Source organism: Neolamprologus brichardi, chromosome 3, assembly GCF_056152115.1.
Source record: "Neolamprologus brichardi isolate AB-2024 chromosome 3, ASM5615211v1, whole genome shotgun sequence".
NCBI lineage: Eukaryota > Metazoa > Chordata > Actinopteri > Cichliformes > Cichlidae > Neolamprologus > Neolamprologus brichardi.
The window spans coordinates 35,288,828-35,306,069 of NC_142106.1; the positions used below are offsets into that span (position 1 = coordinate 35,288,828).

General features: G+C 42.1%; 2 protein-coding genes across 2 annotated transcripts; both read right to left on the reverse strand.

Moving 5' to 3' along the window:
- Positions 1 to 2,182: 2,182 nt before the first annotated feature.
- Positions 2,183 to 8,313, reverse strand: LOC102780146 (uncharacterized). The gene is made up of 17 exons (XM_087839336.1): positions 8,297 to 8,313; positions 8,153 to 8,208; positions 7,990 to 8,076; positions 7,741 to 7,868; positions 7,517 to 7,654; positions 6,734 to 6,802; positions 6,492 to 6,662; positions 6,326 to 6,422; positions 6,038 to 6,246; positions 5,120 to 5,479; positions 4,848 to 4,968; positions 4,571 to 4,776; positions 4,362 to 4,479; positions 4,115 to 4,287; positions 3,948 to 4,039; positions 2,396 to 2,514; positions 2,183 to 2,325 (listed from the first exon to the last, which is right to left on the reverse strand). Exons 1-17 carry the CDS (start codon positions 8,311 to 8,313, stop codon positions 2,183 to 2,185), a joined length of 2,304 nt encoding a protein of 767 aa, XP_087695462.1.
- A 2,256-nt stretch (positions 8,314 to 10,569) lies between these two features.
- Positions 10,570 to 14,371, reverse strand: LOC118454984 (uncharacterized). The gene is made up of 19 exons (XM_087839337.1): positions 14,334 to 14,371; positions 14,199 to 14,251; positions 14,027 to 14,116; positions 13,827 to 13,954; positions 13,592 to 13,732; positions 13,451 to 13,513; positions 13,191 to 13,352; positions 13,010 to 13,106; positions 12,691 to 12,905; positions 12,433 to 12,583; positions 12,159 to 12,367; positions 11,954 to 12,071; positions 11,677 to 11,882; positions 11,468 to 11,585; positions 11,220 to 11,392; positions 11,069 to 11,151; positions 10,883 to 10,999; positions 10,688 to 10,809; positions 10,570 to 10,613 (listed from the first exon to the last, which is right to left on the reverse strand). Exons 1-19 carry the CDS (start codon positions 14,354 to 14,356, stop codon positions 10,570 to 10,572), a joined length of 2,313 nt encoding a protein of 770 aa, XP_087695463.1. The 5' UTR covers positions 14,357 to 14,371.
- Positions 14,372 to 17,242: the final 2,871 nt, after the last annotated feature.

A 17,242-nucleotide genomic window follows, 5' to 3' on the forward strand; every position in this document is an offset into this window, starting at 1 on the left:
ACAGGTGGAGGCAAAATGTAGTTTACAAAAGACCAACAATATTTTTTAAAGTTATTTGAGAGTGAAGTCTTGATGACAGACTCTGACAGAGCATTTAGTTATACTTAAGCTGTGGTATTGTTGTGTGGGACTCTGTCTTCTAAATGGCCCCTGGAAAGCCATACAAGTCTTTATTTGGGCAGGAACTAATCCTTAGAAAATGAATGAGTATGAAAAATGGAGCTTCTCCACAACAGTGTGTTTTGTTGGTGCAGTTATGAAATGGTCTCTCACTCACCTTTAACCCACTGAGTCTATTAGGGATCCTCCTGCCACAGCACAAGGTGGGGTCAGTGTAGAAGCACTCTGCAGGCGTGATGGGGTGAGCTGGGGAGAAATCAGAGAGTCCTCTCAGAGGTGAACAGCTGGATGAAGCTCCCCTTGAGCCGGTTTAGGTAAAAGTGACTCACCTGTTTGAGCGTTTTCCTGACTGTGGCGTGGGAGGCCTGCGGCCCTGTACAGCGGCAGGAAGGAGGGGTGGTACAGGGTCCTGTTGGACAGAGGGGGCAGGACCGTCTTTCTGGGTGTCTGATGGAGGACAGACGATGAAATCATCACGCATGCAGTCCAAATAAGCTAAAGAGTGATGTCACAGAACACTCACCGATAAATGCTCCTCGCTGTTCATGGTGGTTCAGCTGTGTTGCTCGAGAGGTAAGGGTAGCATCTAACTACTAACTACTCATAAACTTAACTTGTTTATGCGGCGTTAAAAGAAGTCGGGGTAGCGACACCTGCTGACTGACGTATGAAACGCAGTGTGACTGCATATATGTATTTCCGGTCATGCTCTTAATATTTGTAAAAAGTAAAATTAAAATTAAAAAAGGATCCGGAGAAAAAAGTCAATGTCTCTAATAAAGTGTTTAAATTCACATTTTTAATCAAATAGTATAAGAAACCATGCAGTGCATGACTTACAGCAATTAATCAGGCCGACGTCCTCTTAGATAGTTTACAGAGTAACAAAACATGTCGTTTTTTTTTTTTGCGCAATATAAACGCATGAGTCGCTTTATTAGGTTCACACATGAACCACCCCATGTTGTGTAGCTTCCTGGATTTTATACTTATTGGGCTACATACTTCTTTATTATGCAGGCTATACAGTGCATAAATCAAAATTCACATATTTTATGTAACTGAAATGTTTAATTATCTGGGCTAAAGAAAAATAAAGTTATAGACCATTTCTATGAAACGTGTATACTTATTGCATTTGGTATATTTTCACACACACACACACACACACACATATATACATAGCATATTACAGGGATGTAACACCAGCATGTGTAAAAACATGGCTTTGATTTTGCTACCCCATTTGATTTCTATGCTATGTTTGGGAAAATTTCTCTAGATCCGCACCTGTGCACCCCATCTGCTTCAAGGTTGGACTTGTGCATTTAGAGACACTCTTCTACATACCTTGGTTGTAACTGATGGTTACTAGAATTATTGATGCCTTCTTATCAACTTGAAGCAGTCCGACCTCTCTCCTCTGACACTTTCAGCAAGAGAATCCTGCTTCTACCTGAATTCTCTTTAATACCAGTCTCTTAAACCCTACTGATAGTTGTGATACAATCCCAATAAATCAGCAGTTTCTGAAACAGACCAGCACCATGCCATGTTCAAATGAATTTAAATCACCGGTCCTCATTCGGTTGCTCAGTTTAAACTTCAGCAGGTCATGCTGACCTTGTTTACATGTCCAAATGCTTTCATGTGACTGGCTGACTGAGGTACACTTCTCGCTGAAGTGTACTAGTCTGTAAGTTCACTACCTGTGCATTCTACTCTTTCCCAAGCTTCTCACTCTTTAATATATTTAGACCAAGATACAAGTTTTCCTGAATATTTAGGGGGGAAAAAAATAAAGAAAATTAAATGTTGGAGAGCCAATTATTATTCATTTCTACCCCTTTTTTATGACCATAGTTCCTTACAATGAAATGTCGACAATCTCTAATATCCTGTGTCAGAAACAGTCAAAAATGATGCAAAGTACAGTGTAATAAAGCTTTACAAGACAAATAATTTCAAAGTCAGCTTTAATGCAGTTTTGTCCCATTTAAAATACAACTTCGTGACTTTTTAAGCTCCTGAAAGGGGATCACCAAAAAGTGATATTTATCAGTTAGCCACCTGCAAGATTGAGAACCCTAGAAACGCTGAAGTATCGAGCAGATGGACGAACACCAGGTACAAACACAACAGGTTGTGTGTCTCTTGGGGTGCTTTGAAGTGCAGCAGTGGGCTTTCTGGTGGGACGTTGCAGTCCTAGAAACAAAAAAAAGAGATTAGATTTTGAACAAAGCATCATTTCCAGCAGGTGAATAAGTTACTGTACCTGCTGTGGGCTGCACTGTGCGGATGATTTTACCAACTCCAACTGTGTCAGACACAAATCTGTACATTGTAAAGAGTTGATGGAGACTAGACAGAGGATATGTACACTGCACGATCACCCTGGGAAACAAGGACAGCCTTCAATGTCATGGATCAATGCAGGTGGGGAAAAAAAAAAAAAAATTATATATATATTTATTAGAGATGGCACGATACCACTTTTTTATGTCCGATACCATAAATTTGGATATCTGCCAATACAGATATGAATCCGATAGTGTGTTTTTTAATCAACAAAACGTTTTTTAATATCTTGCTGCATTTTGTATAAGTTTATACTCAAGTTTAAATAAATAACAACACTAAAGCTATTCTGTTATACCTGTATGTAAAAAATACACTGCGTCCAAAATATGTCATAGTTCAGCAACACTGATCAATCTAATAAAGTTAAACCTGCTCCATCCTCCCTATTCTGGTATTTTAAAGAGTACTTAGAAGAAATTTTAAGCAACCTAACTAATAGGGTTGCAAACTCCCAGCACCCTCCACCTCATGATGCTTAATCGATGTAATAAAATTTAATTTGATGCAGGGGGAAAATGCACAAAAATAAATTTTTCAAGAATTAAATAGATTCAACATCTTTCTTCAACAGAATTGCAGACTGCACAGATGGTATCTTCCCAAAGGAAAAAGTACTATAGCTTACTAGGGTATATTAGACTTAACAGTTACTATATACAGTAATGGACTTCTATATATTTTACACAAGATTAAAACTTTGGGTGTAAGAGTCAGATAATTATTTATTAAAAGCTAGACATTTTAAATGAGAATAAGAAAGAAGTGTATGTCTTTGTGTCCCCTTTTCCCTGTTCATGCCCTACCGGCCCCCCTGGCTAAACTTTGCTAGATCCGCCCCTGCACAATTACCAGCCGTCAGCTACGTAGAAAAAGATCCTGGTGTAGAAAGTAATATTAAATAAATTCTAACAACAGCTTATCAAGCTTAAACGTGCTGCTGTTGTTCAGCCGCTGGTTTCCTCTTTCTGGTGAGAAGTGGGCCAAAAACAAAAAAGAGAGACGGACTCGCGACAGAAAAGCCGATCAGCTGATCATTAATCAGTTTCACGATTGAAGCGGCAGGAGAGAGAGAGAGAGAGAGGCAGTCGCTCCAGGTATGGTTGTTAAGCTTAACGTGGGAATGCTTTACAAACATTCAGAGATGAACTTACACACTTGCTTTACTTCTCTCTGGGAAAACGTCCTCATAGATGAAATGCTGGTTTGGTAGCAAGGCTACAAATACACACAGCCGCTCTATCACGTGATGCACACTGCTGCTACGTGCTACGGTTATGAGCCGAGTTACGCCGCGTAGCAAGTTTTGTGAGGTGCTTTTTTGATATTTAATGGATCGATTACATTTTTTATTTCTCGCCGATATCCGATCCAGTAATTTGGGTCAGTATCGGACCGATACCGATACGTAATATCGGATCGGTCCATCTCTAATATATATATTAACAGGAAAGTTTTGAGATTCATACCTCTCAGTGGCATCACTAGAAACCAAGTCCGTATTCTGGTCATTCTTCTTGTAGAAGATCTCATTTTGATAAGTCACGTGATCTTTTCCAAGCTGAAGAAAAAGTACAAAGTGAGGGCAAAGCCGCACAGGGAGGGGATGCCACAAATCAGTAAACTCAGCTTTTACCTCAAATATGAATCCACAGCTGTTGACTGGAAAAGAAAAGAGGGCCCTGGTGCCATTCATATCTTTAGGCCCACAGGATTTGTCCATGAGGCTCATTCTTAATGTTCTCCCTCCACCTGAGACTACTGGAGGCAGGTTTGCCACCACAGTCATCATCCCATCAGTCGAACACACTGCATAAACAGATGGATTTTAGCATGATGGGTAACTGAGACCATCTGCGATAATAAAGCTTGGATGCACTTACTAATGAATTCTGGGGGATTGAACAGGCAGGTCTTAACTGTGGACGTCTGGACTTCTGATGTTTCACGAACTCTCACAAGGATCTCAAAAGTTCCTGAGAATCCCTTCAAAGTGACGTCCTGCCAAACATATGCAGCACTTCTACATTTAAACACAATTCAAGCCTATTAAGAACAAACTGATGATGCCAATAGCATTTCCCACATCTACCTGGTATTTATACCCATGAGTGGCAAGTGGCACATCAAGCTGCAGACTCTGGCTGTCATTACTCAAGATGTAGCCACGCCGGTCTGCCAGGTCTGAGGTTAGCACGTCTAACCCGATGGTTAACTCCCACAAGTAGTCAAAAGGCTGATGGTTCAGCTTGAAGCGTATCCCGGACTCAGAGCAGACCGCGTCAAAGGTTGGAGGTGCTGTCGGATATAAGGTTGTTAACCATTCTTAAAGCTTTTGCCAATATTGAGTAAATAATCAAATAACTTACAGACATCTGTGAACAGTGCCACAATGGATGCCAAGCGGTAATAAGACTCGTTTCCAGGTAGCACAGCCAGCGTGTAGTTAATATCCAGTATAAACTGAAGAACTGCATCTTCTATAAAGAACTATGAAAGAAACAAATTCACCAAGATGAGCAGGATTTAAGCCATCATGTTGTGAATGTTAATATTTATTTCAAACATAGGTAACAAGTGTTTATATCAAAGCAAAATCAAAGTCATCATTTTCACAAGGGCGCGGTGGCGGCAGGGTTACCTTCTGTTTGACAACAGGGTCGTGGAACAGCACCTTCAGTGTGTAGCCATGGGTGCCGTTGGGGTGAAGAACTTCAGTGACCTTGTAGGTGCTCGTATTTGAAAATGGCAACGTAAAGTCTTGTTCATTCAGCTGGATAGAAACTAACATGACATCTTCAGGAACATTGCCAAGATAGATGGTGAACATCTGTTCTTCAAGGACTGTTTGATTATGAGTGAAAATCGTGCAGGGCAACAGGGGAGTAACCAGAGTCCTGCGAAACTGGAGCATGGTATCTACATAGTCACGATCTACTGAGATCTGCTCCACGGAGAGGTCGAAGGCATAAAACTCATAGAGGCTCCCAATAACAAAGCTCTGAAAGACAAACATGCAGTTTGCATGACTTCAATCTTTACCATTAGATAAACTGCTAGTCTGACTAAAATATGTTTCACAAAGGATGTAATACAAGATAAATTAGTCACATGGCCACAAAGACTAACATCTCTAGAGTAAAAATAGGATAACAATCTGTTCTGGCTTGGATTGCAGTCACTGTCCGAAATGTTGCAATGAATCCGCTCATCAGCTCATCTGTGATTAAACTGAACACTATTCAGGAATATTGCCTGTTTGCAATCTGCTTTCTAAAGCGAGAGTCATTGCTGGCCTACTTCCTGTCTTTCAAAAGGCAACAAGATTACAGAATGCACACAGTTACAACAAATGGGGTTGTGCCGAGCTCTCCAGTTTTTCCCCCTAGTTTGGAGAATTATTCAAGTTATTAAATGCTTAAACAAGCCATCCCTGTGCATCATCCAATTCAACATTTTACAAAGCATCCTCAGAGCAATCCAAAAGCTACACTTAGCATGCACTGCAAAGAAATTTCCAAGTTTGTATGATCCTCAGCTCAAATAGCCATCCTCTGACCTTCCTGTGTCCTCCTTCAGCATTATAAGGGATGCCGATATGGACTGTGCCTTTGTGCTTCTCAACAATGTAACCCCTCTTCTCTGCAATTAGCTGCTCCATGGGATCCCCATTCAGTCCAATCCTGATCTGTGTGCCACCGACACTCGGGTACAGCGCCTCTGGAGTCTTCCACATCATATAGCCCCCATCATCAAAGTAACCTTCATCTGTTAAGAGGAACAACATTGCAAGTCCACCTGATCCTAAGCAGAAAGTCACTAAAATGACATAAAGGCAGATACTGACACATGGAGCAAGCAGCCAAGAGGTCGACCATAAGGACAACCCAGTTTTGTCTGGAGAACACAGTTGCATACACTGCCTCCACTGGAGCATCCTCCACCTGCAGAGAAATGCATGTAAGCCTTGCTTTGCGTCAATGGTTCAAATGCAGATTCTGAATCTGGTTTACCTCAGTGCTCAGTGAGTCAGGTTGTCCATAGGGCGTTCGAAACAGAAGTCTTCCATCCCTCGAGTCAAACGTATAGCCCCGCTTCCGTGCTTGTGACACATTCATGGACGGCATCGGCTTCTCCGGTCTTTGAAAAGTCACCTGCCAGTCTGAAGAAGTGGTGCTGCGTACCTGGAGGAAATGTACAAATCTTAAGACAGTTTACTTCCTGAGTGAGAGATTTACCCGAGTGTAAGACTTACAGCTCTGACTGCATTCTTGTTGTGGCCGATTGGGACAATCGGACAGGTAACATCACTCCTCACAGACACCTGCACAGAATTCACCAAATTACAGGGTGTAAGATTTTCACCACTAGATAATGAGTAGAGTGCAGACTGCAGTCAACCAAGTTCTGTTTTCTTACCCTCTTCCTATTCAAGTGTATAATCCTAGCTACGGTGGCTGCTATAGAACAGACATGTTTTAGTCAGCCAAGAGATCAAAAACATTACATGAACCGCAATCCATAAAGGCCACTGCCAGCCGGGATCAGATCCACACATCCAGTTTGCCACTTTCTGTGGAAACCATCAGTCCACTGCATACCTCAGCTATCAATGCCAAGTGAGAAGCAGCCACCTTTACTCACAGAGAGACTGCAAAACTAAACTAGCCTGATACAAGTCAATGAGTCAGTGAAGCACTTTATTTTAAAAGTTCTGACTTCAGTTCAGAAGGTGAGGAAGATTATGACATTTTATTACGGTGTGGGTGGCATTGTCCTTCATGTTTATGTCTTTAGTGACTGCAACCCATTCTCAGAGGGGAAAAAAAATGCAAACCTGCTCCTGTGTATTTTTAATTGATTAATTACAAGAACACATGTTTTTTGGGGACATGCAAATATAGATTAATGTATATTTATCAGTTCAGTATTCACTTTTTCCTCCATTTAAAAAAAAAAGCCTCAAATAATTACTGACTGTACATTTAAGAAAAATCTTCAGTGGAAAAAAAAAAAGATAAGAAAAATCCAAATTTACCTCCATGTAGTTCATCTCACAGGTAACCTCTCTGTGAGACCATTGGAGAGATAAAGTGCAGGTCTTGTTCAGTGCATAGTTGGCCTCCTTTTCCTTATGTGTAGCGATCAAGTTAAAATTAAAGAAGAACATGTCATCCTGAAATACCCAGAAGAGAAAATTTATCAAAGCCTTCTCTCCTTACGCAGCAGCACATTTCTGCTTATTTGACTGCTTGCACATACTTTGCTGTCAGTGTGGCAGCTGAAATAAGAAGCTCTGAGCTCCACGTGGCCCAGGAGAGGGAGAGCACTCACGGTATAGCCACACCTTGCAGCATACTGTTCAGTGATGGCATACACTCCTGTTCTATCTTTACAAAAAGAAGACAACCTCAGTAGTCATGCAGCTCAGTAGTGGCCAGAATTATCAGACGAAAGAAGCTTTAAAAAAAATGCTCCAATGCAGAAGGGAAGCTTTTAAGGGGGACTTACCCACAGCTTCAAAGCGAAGTTCCTTTCCAGTGAAGGAGAGATCAACAGCTATCATGAAATAACGCTCACGACACTCCATATGAACTCCTGCATGAGCAAAGCAAGTTTTAAGTACAGATTACCAGTATTTTTAAATCACACTCCCTAGTCACATGCATTTTACCATCCGTGATGAGATCACAAATTGCAGCTGAGCACACGGAGAGGAGAAAGGCCACACTGCAACACAAAGGGACATGTGACAGAAAACCTAATTGGAAATTAACTTCATAAATAAACTCGATGATTTCCCACTAAGGCAGCTTACCTAAACTTAAATGCCATACCCACTAATGTTGGCAGGGTCTAAAGCCAGCCTGAGTGCTAGCAAACTACACTTCTAACCAACACAAGCTCAAGTAAATCACGTGTTTGGGATATCCAAACCACAGCAGCAGTAGTCTGTGTGAGCTCAGTTGCGTTTGTTAGTACATTTCTTGACCACTGAAATTTAAAAGCAGAGTTCACTTTTAGCATCAGCTGCAAGTGATTTAAAGATGAGTTGATTATTCAAAGGCTGCACCTGTGAGTGTAACTCTGAGAGCCTCTGATTGGCCAGTGACACTACCAGAATATAAGTACTGATATGACGGCTTAAGCTTTTCTTCCCTAGCCTGACGCAGGGTTTCCAGTGCACTTTAGGTGCTACTGATAAAGTTGCAAAGGTTCTTGAGCTTAATGTTTGGCCCTTCTGTCTGTGTGTGCAATTTCAAACTGTGATATTCCCATTGATAAATACTTTAAAGTGCACTGAAGCATAAATCTGCAGTCATTTGTGCATATGTCTGGATCTTATATTTATTTTTTTGGATTTCATTTTCAAATATTGTTGAAATCCTCAGTGGATCACAAGTTGAAGTTCAATCACAGGATTGGAGTAAGGCTCTTGCAGCACCCTCTGGTGGACAAGGGAGGAACTGCACCACATTTTTTTCACACAGTAATGTAATAAACATGCAATGAAGTGTTTCAGAAGTAGATCGTATGGTTGTTAGGTATACATGCAAAATTTGGAATTGAAAAAAAAAAGGCAAGTGACGAATAAACATTTAGTGCATCATGGGAAGCCCTCAAGACCCAACGCCTATTGCAACATAACTAAGGGGGAATCCTGAGCCACCTAATCCAACCCTAACTATACGCTTTATAGGAAAGCTTGGAACCCAATCTTAAAAGCAGAGAGGGTGTCTGTCTCCAGAATCCAAACTGGGAGCTGTCCTCACAACAGGGGCCTGATAGCTGAAGGCTCTGCCTCCCATTCTACTTTTAAATAGCAGGAACCATATGTAAACCAGCAGTCAGAGCAACGTGCTTTATTTGGGTGAAACGGTACGACGAGGTCTTTAAGACGGGCCTGACCTTGAGATTTTAAATTCGATTCTGGATTCAACAGGGTGGTACAGAAACCTCTTACCTGAATTTGGAAGCAGGAAATTATTTCATCCAAGTCTGTCTTAAAGACATGCCTGCAGTTTGTGTCTCACCCTGGCTTCATTCCCTTACTTGTTGCAGTTACTTAAACTGGTCATAAATAACACGACCTCAACTTGTCAACTGAGTGGATCATTAAAACCAGAGTTTGTATTTCCAGTACTGGTTTTGGTTGATATCCCAGCTGGCTTCAGTGCTCTTCATAAAGCCACTGTATTTCATGGAATATCTATAGATGAGAAGCATTTGTGACCTAAAGCTGACAACACCAAGTTTTGATTGTTTAAGCAAAAGTCCAATTTATTTTTTGTCATGATTACAGTAAACTGATGTCTTTGATATGGAACATGTTAAAGCCAATGATGTGAGGTTAGCAAATCAAGTATTAAGTGTTTACACAGCTTGTTCCAGCTTTGCAATGAGCCATTTGAACACTGCTTTAAAGTTCCCAGAATTAAATGCTTTAAGGTCAGATGTTAGTAGCAAAGAACCTTTAGTAGCTACATAGCTGTACAAGTTTCAGCAAATGCACTCTAGTGTGAGCAGTTCATGGCCCTCAAAGCAGCCTGCATGTGCAGAAGACAGCACACACACACACACACACACACACAACGCTGTTTACCGAAGTAAAAATGGCAGCTACAGAGCTAGGTGTTGTTGCAGCAGTCTAACAATTTCTGCACAGTCGTAACAGACAGAAGTTTGACAAATTAGAGAAAGGACACTGAATGGGAGGGGGCTCCTACCTCTGTGCAGAGGTTCGTCTTCTCCAGCGCTGATAATTGGCGTCTGTCTTGTGTCAGTGATGTAAAAGACTGCTTTAATGCAATATGACCATTCAAACAGCTGGCACCTTCTAAATCATCAAATATGTGCCGGATTCAGTACCACATATGAAAGTGACCTGGTCGGATTTGAAAAGACTGGATTTGTGCTGTTCAACCTGTCATACCAAGATCTGATATGGGTCGCATAGGGTCAAAAGTCAGATTTGATGCGCTTTCACCTGCAGTGTGAGCGTAGCTTAAGTGACAAACTGACAAGAATGGATCACATGCTTCATTTAAGTCTTTATTACATAAAAATAATAATAGTTTAAGTCTTATTTTTTTAAATGACAGTAAATACATTTACTTGTGAAGATTCCTTTAGTCCTGTGGAGAGAAAAACTACAATTTAGACACTTCCAATGCTGGTAAATTCTGCCTGGTTTAAAAGTAGTGCAGACCTTTGTTTGAGAGATTCTTTAAGAAACTCGACACTTTGATGTACTTTGCAGAAGGCTGGTAACGAGGTCGTATGGTCACCGATCTCCTGCTGGATGCACTAGTGGGATCCACTGCGGGACCCAGAGTAAGAACATAATTTAACTTAACATTTTCAGTGACACCGATAGGCTGTTTAATTGTTAAACCACCCACCTTCAATGATGCGGTTAGAATGCACAATACGACCAACGCCAACTGTGTCAGACTCAAACTTGTATGCCGAGAAGAGGGCATGTAATCCAGCCACAGTATATGTGCACTGCAGCAAGACCCTGGAATACAAGTTACATTTTAGTAGTTGAAGGGTGAAAACCCCAGTAGTTGAGGGTGAGGATGCATACCTGTTTTTACTGCTCAGATTTTCTGGATTTCTCACAGAGCTGAAGATGATCTCATTTCTATAGGTCACAGAGTCCCTGCCCAGCTAAGTAAAATAAAAGCATTTTAATATATGGTACAAATGATACATAAAAGATAACATTTGTTCATTACCATGATTATAGCTCCACAGTCATTAACAGCAAAAGAAAAGAGAGCCCTGGTGCCATCTGCATCTTTAGGCTGACAGGATTTGTCCCTGAGGCTGGTTTCAGCTGCGCTCCCTCCACTTGGGATTGGCAGAGACAAGTTAGCCACCACGTTCACCTTCCCATTGGTCGAACACACTGCACAGACAATTGAATTTTAACACGATGGGTAACTCTGAGACTGTCTGTATAGTCAAGACTGGATGCACTTACTAATGAATTCTTCAGGATTGAACAGGCAGGTCTTAACTGTGGACGTCTGGACTTCTGATGTTTCACGAAGTCTCACAAGGATCTCAAAAGTTCCTGAGAATCCCTTCAAAGTGACGTCCTGCCAAACACATGCAGCACTTCTACATTTAAACACAATTCAAGCCTATTAAGAACAAACTGATGATGCCAATAGCATTTCCCTCGTCTACCTGGTATTTATACCCATTAGTGAATAGCGGCACATCAAGCCGCAGACTCTGGCTGTCATTACTCAAGATGTAGCCACGCCGGTCTGCCAGGTCTGAGGTTAGCACATCTGAGCCGATGGCAAGCTCCCAAAAGTAATCAAAAGGGCGATGGTCCACCTTAAAGTGTATGCTGGACTCCGAACAGTTGGCATCAAAGACGGGAGGCGCTGTTGGATACAGGATTACTTAATACCATTTCATGCTTGAGCCAAAGACTAAACACAAGTTCAAGACTTACAGACACGAGTTAGAGCTGTGACTGTTGTTTCATGATAATAAGGCTCATTTCCAGGCTGAACAGCCAGTGTGTAGTTGACATTCAGGATGTGCTGCATTGCCACGGCTTTTCTGGAGAACTAACAGGAAACATTTTAAGATTTTAAGAACCAGCATGAAATACAGGGGTGGGTGGGTGGGGGGTGTGTGTTAATCCCAAAGATTACCTGCAGTTTGACAATAGGATCATCAAAAAGCACCGTCAGTGTGTATCCATGGGTGCCGTTGGGGTGGAGAACTTCAGTGAGGTTGTAGGTGCTCATATTTGTAAGTGGCAATGTAAATTCTCGTCCATTTAGCTGAATAGAAACTAACACCACGTCTTCGGGGACACCGCCGAGATAGATGGTGAATGTGCGCTCTCTTACAAGAGTTTCTGAAACAAAAAGCCCATCAGAATATGGTCACAGCGATGTGATGCAGTGCATTAGATATACTTACGATTTTCAGTGAAAATGTGGCATCGCAGCAGGGGAGTGACTATAATCCTGTGAAAACGAAGCCTGGCCGCAATCTCAGCCTCGTCAACTGAGATCTGCTCCAAGTAGAGACGAAAGACGTAGTATTCGTAGAGGTCTCGAGACACAAAGCTCTGCAAGAAAGTCAGGCTACGTCACTAAGATTTCATCTTAACCTGATAGCTCTGCTGTGATTTGAAGACCTGCTGAGTCCAAGTCTACAGCTCTAGTGCCTTCTTACCTTCCTGTAGCCTCCTTCAGCTTTGTAAGGGATACTGACTTGCAGGGTGGTGTTAATCTTCTCCACGGTGTAGCCCCTCTCCTCTGCAACTTTCTTCTCCACAAGTTTCCCATTGGCTCCAATGCTGACCTCCGTCTCATTTAAGGGAGACACCAGACTGTGGAGCAGCTCAGAAGTCTCCCACATCATATAGCCACCGTCATATGACCCATTATCTGTGAACACGCCATTATTGTTGTTTCCTTATAAGTATTTGGGTTAAAAAAAACAAAAACAAAACAAAAAAAGCAACCCCCAAAACACCAGGATTAATACTGACGCATCGAGCAAGCAGCCAACAGATCGACCACAAGGACAACCCAGCTTTGCCTCGAGAACAGGACTGCATGGACCACCTCTACTGGAACGCCATTCACCTGGAAAAAAAGAGAAACAAATTGGAAAATTTAACATAAGCCAGGAATAAGATAATTAACCTTTACAGTTTCTCATCCCTTTACCTCAGTGCTGAAAGAATGGGGTTGCTCATACGGTGTCCGAAACACAAGCCTCTCATCTGTGAGAGCAAACACATAACCCAGCTTCCGAGCTTCAGAGAAGTTCATGGGCAGAAACTGATCCTCTGCTCCTTGAAACATCACCTTCCAATCTGAGTAAAGGGCCTAAGAGGAAATATATTTCAAGAGAAGCCCTCCCAAATTTGTCATTTTAGCTGTGCATAAAAATTAGGTTTGGCAGTTGTACGTAACGTGAAACATACGGGTTTGAAAGCAGAATCGCCGTTTTCCTCATGCGGACACGTTGCTTCACTCCTCACCGACACCTGCAGAAAATCCAGGATTATAAGAGATCTCAAGGAGTTCCCTGGATAAAAAAGGCTACAGGTTGAATCCAAGCTTACTTCCATGTAGTTGACCTCACAGGTAACCTCTCGGGGAGACCACGGGAGTGACAGAGTGCAGGTCTTGTTCAGCGCATATGTGGCCTGCTTCCCTCCACGTGTTACAATCAGGTTGAAGTTGAACGTGAACACTTCATCAGCCTATGTAAGCGCATGGGAACACCAGGTTGCCATCACAGAGAACAGACACTTAACGTGCAGTAATTAAGTCTGGATAAATTGTGTTGGAGCATACTGCATCATTAGTATGGCAGCTGAAGTAGGAGGCTCTGAGCTCCACGTGGCCGAGAACTGGGAGAAGACTGATGGTGTAGCCACACTCTGCCGCGTACTCCTCAGTGATGGCGTGTACGCCTGTGCTGTCTGGGTGACAATCCAGAGGTTAGTGAGATTTAACATGCACCAGGATGGAGTTACAGCCAGTCAGAGACTCACCAACAGCCTCAAAGCGAGGTTTATCCCCAGCAAAGGAGAGACCAACAGCTATCATGAAGTAACGCTCACGACACTCCATTTGAAGAACTCCTGCATGATTAAAGACTTTAGAGATTGCTTTTGCATTGCTTTTCACAGCTGCTCTTACGAGAAGCAAACATTTAAAGCTCACCACTGGGAATATCACGCGTTGCAGCTGCCCGCAGCGACAGGAGAAAGAGCACTCTGTAAGATAAAACGGATTTAAGTCTCATGGAAGAAAGCTGCTTCAGGAGCAACTCATAAACTGGTGTGGAAAACACCTTACCCAAAGCAAAAACAAAAGGCCATAGCCACTGATGTGTTGGTAGTGTCTAAAACTAGCCTGGGTGCTAGCAAACTACACCTGCTAACCAACACAAGCTCAACTGTCGCGTCGCATATCCTGGTCACACTGGCACCATGCAGGGCTGAAACCCAAGCCAGCTTTTATTACCACACCAGCCGGGCAACCGCTACACCCCCATGTGTAGCCTGTTAGAAATCAAGCCATCTTTCAATCAGCAGACCAGTTTCATGGCAGCACAGGTGTTTCCAATAACAACACCAAGAGTTCTTCACTTGTGACCATAGCGATGCAAAGCTACATGGTATGGGAGCTTTTTTTAATCATCCATAAATCAACGTTTCAGGTTGTCATCTTATTTTCTCAAATGTTTGACTTAGTAAGTCAAATTTTTGATTCATGGATGATTTTTAGTGGGAGAAACATTCATGTTTCATTTATGCTTAAAAAGAAGAATTAAACTACGCGTTCATGTCACACTTCCCATTTTATTTTAAGAACAGACTCTAAGAACATATTGATATTGATATGATTGGCGTAAGTGAGAACTGATATCCTTGGATGGTCATCATAGCTGTGAGTACTGAAGCTCCACCCCCAAACTTTCTGTTTGTGAGTTGGAGCCAATCCAAAGAACGCTGGCTTAAGGGGGGAGGAGTTAAATGGGTTGTTTCAAACAGAAGATGAACAACAGCTTGTATTTTAATGCTTTATGATTAAACTGACACCGCCCTTCTTCAATAAAATGTAAGCTTCCATCAACAAAGTTTATTCATTGAGTCTTTAATATTTTGATTTTTCATGGTTTGCAAAGAAAAACAAAAAGTAGTAGAATGTAGTAGATATGTCTCTGCCAGACACATGCATTGTATTTATACACAGGGGTATAAAGGATTTTGTGTATCTGTCCTTTTAGCAGTTGAGCTGAATCAGTCTGTTAGAGAAGATGCTCTGCTGCCTGACCAGTAAGTGGTTTGATCAGTCACTTCCTCTCCACAATAACTTCAAAAGTCTTCAGTTTGCAGCCAATCACAGAGCCAGCCTTCCTGATTAGTCCGTTGGTGTCATCAGCTCTGATGCTGCATCCCTCCTCAGGCCACAGCAAACTACACAGCACCCACCACAGCTAACAGACAGAAAACTCAATAAATAAGCTTTCTCAGCTCTGTATACAGCCTGGTCTATACAGGTCTACCAGTTCAGCCTGTGATCGATGTGGATGCCCCGATGCTTGTACTCCTCCACCACCAGGATAAACGCAGGTTGTGTAGGCGTCCTCCCAATCGTTTCTGGTATCCTCATTCAGTGAGCAGATATCCCACCACAGACCACTCCACAAAATCATTCAGTCATCAAATTCTGCAGAATCACAGTATTTCTGTTGGTGGCATATGCTGGAGATGTACTCAAAACCTTCCTTGTATGAGGTGAACATGAATGGAGACAGTGTAGTCCACGCTTCCGCACCTACTGCAAATAATTGAGATGTTTCAGTCTATATAATCAACATATGATGCTAACAGTGACCATTAAGTTAACGGTCACTGTTAGCATCTCTCTTACCTGGTCTTACCTGTTGACACTCAAAGGTGATAAGGCAAAGAGCAGCAGCACACTGGAACATATTCATGGCACTAGTAAGCCACACATAACACTGCGGACTTGTTGTGTGACTGTCACCCACGCAAAGTCTGCTATCGTGACGCTATGAAGAGCACAGTCAGACCGAGTCGACCTGAAAGGTGTCAGTCGTGTTCAGACCTGTGCAGTAAGAAGCTGTGAGGCGCCCACACTGGCGTGGACGTCTGCGGTGTAAAAACACCCGTGATGATTCACTTCAAAGTAACTTTTAAAAAAGAGAAAAAAAGAGGCAAAAAGACAAATTTTAGGCCTTAATGTAAACTGCGAACCACGTTTGACGTGAAAACTCGCTGAAGTCAGAAACTGGATGAAAACACGATGCTACAGCGACACCTAGTGCTGAAAGCGGGGTGTGTCACTGACTGCCAGCTTTGATGAAGAAATGAAAACATGGCACACAGGAAGCGCTTGAATAAACAGATTTCGCTACATAATAACGAAATTGATCATAAACGTCATAAAGCCTAATAGATGAAGGTTTTCTGGAGGCTCTGTGAGTGCCTGTAAAAATGTATCTGCATGCAGAGTAGCAAGAAAGAGGAAACTGCCAACTCAAGCACAGGAAGCAACTAAATAGCAAATGTGCATCAGCATTAGATCATTTAATGTCACTTTTAAAACTGGCATCAGTGAGTTAAAAATATCAGAATTTTACAGCATGGGTGGTGATTCTGTCTGCACCTGTTTTGTTATTATTATTATTATTATTATTATTATTATAGGTGATGTTATGTCACGAATCTCTCTGACAGTCATTAGGTTAAAACACCTGCTGTGGTAAGACTCTCAGTAAATATGACTCCAGGTAACGATGGATATTTGGCTCTAGTGTCATACATGTCTACTTTTTTTGTGAGCCACGTTAGTATTTACCGAGGCGTTGACTCAGGGTGGCTCAATTTTATTTATAAATCGCCAAATCACAGCAACAGTCACCTCAAGACGCTTTATATTGTAAGGTAAAGACCCTACAATAATACAGCAGAACCAGGCTCAGGGAGGAGCAGCCATCTGCTGTGACCAGTTGGGGATGAGGGGAAGGAGTCGAGACTAAAGACACACTGTGGAAGAGAGCCAGAGTTTAATAATATATCATGATTAAATGCATAAAGGTGTATAAACACTTGGTGAGTGACAAAGAAAGCATCATGGGAAGGCTGCAGCAGCCTAAAAATATCGTGGCGCAACTAAGGGAGGATTCAGGGTCACCTGATGAGAACAGGTCCAGATGTGACATTTGGGTCAGATGT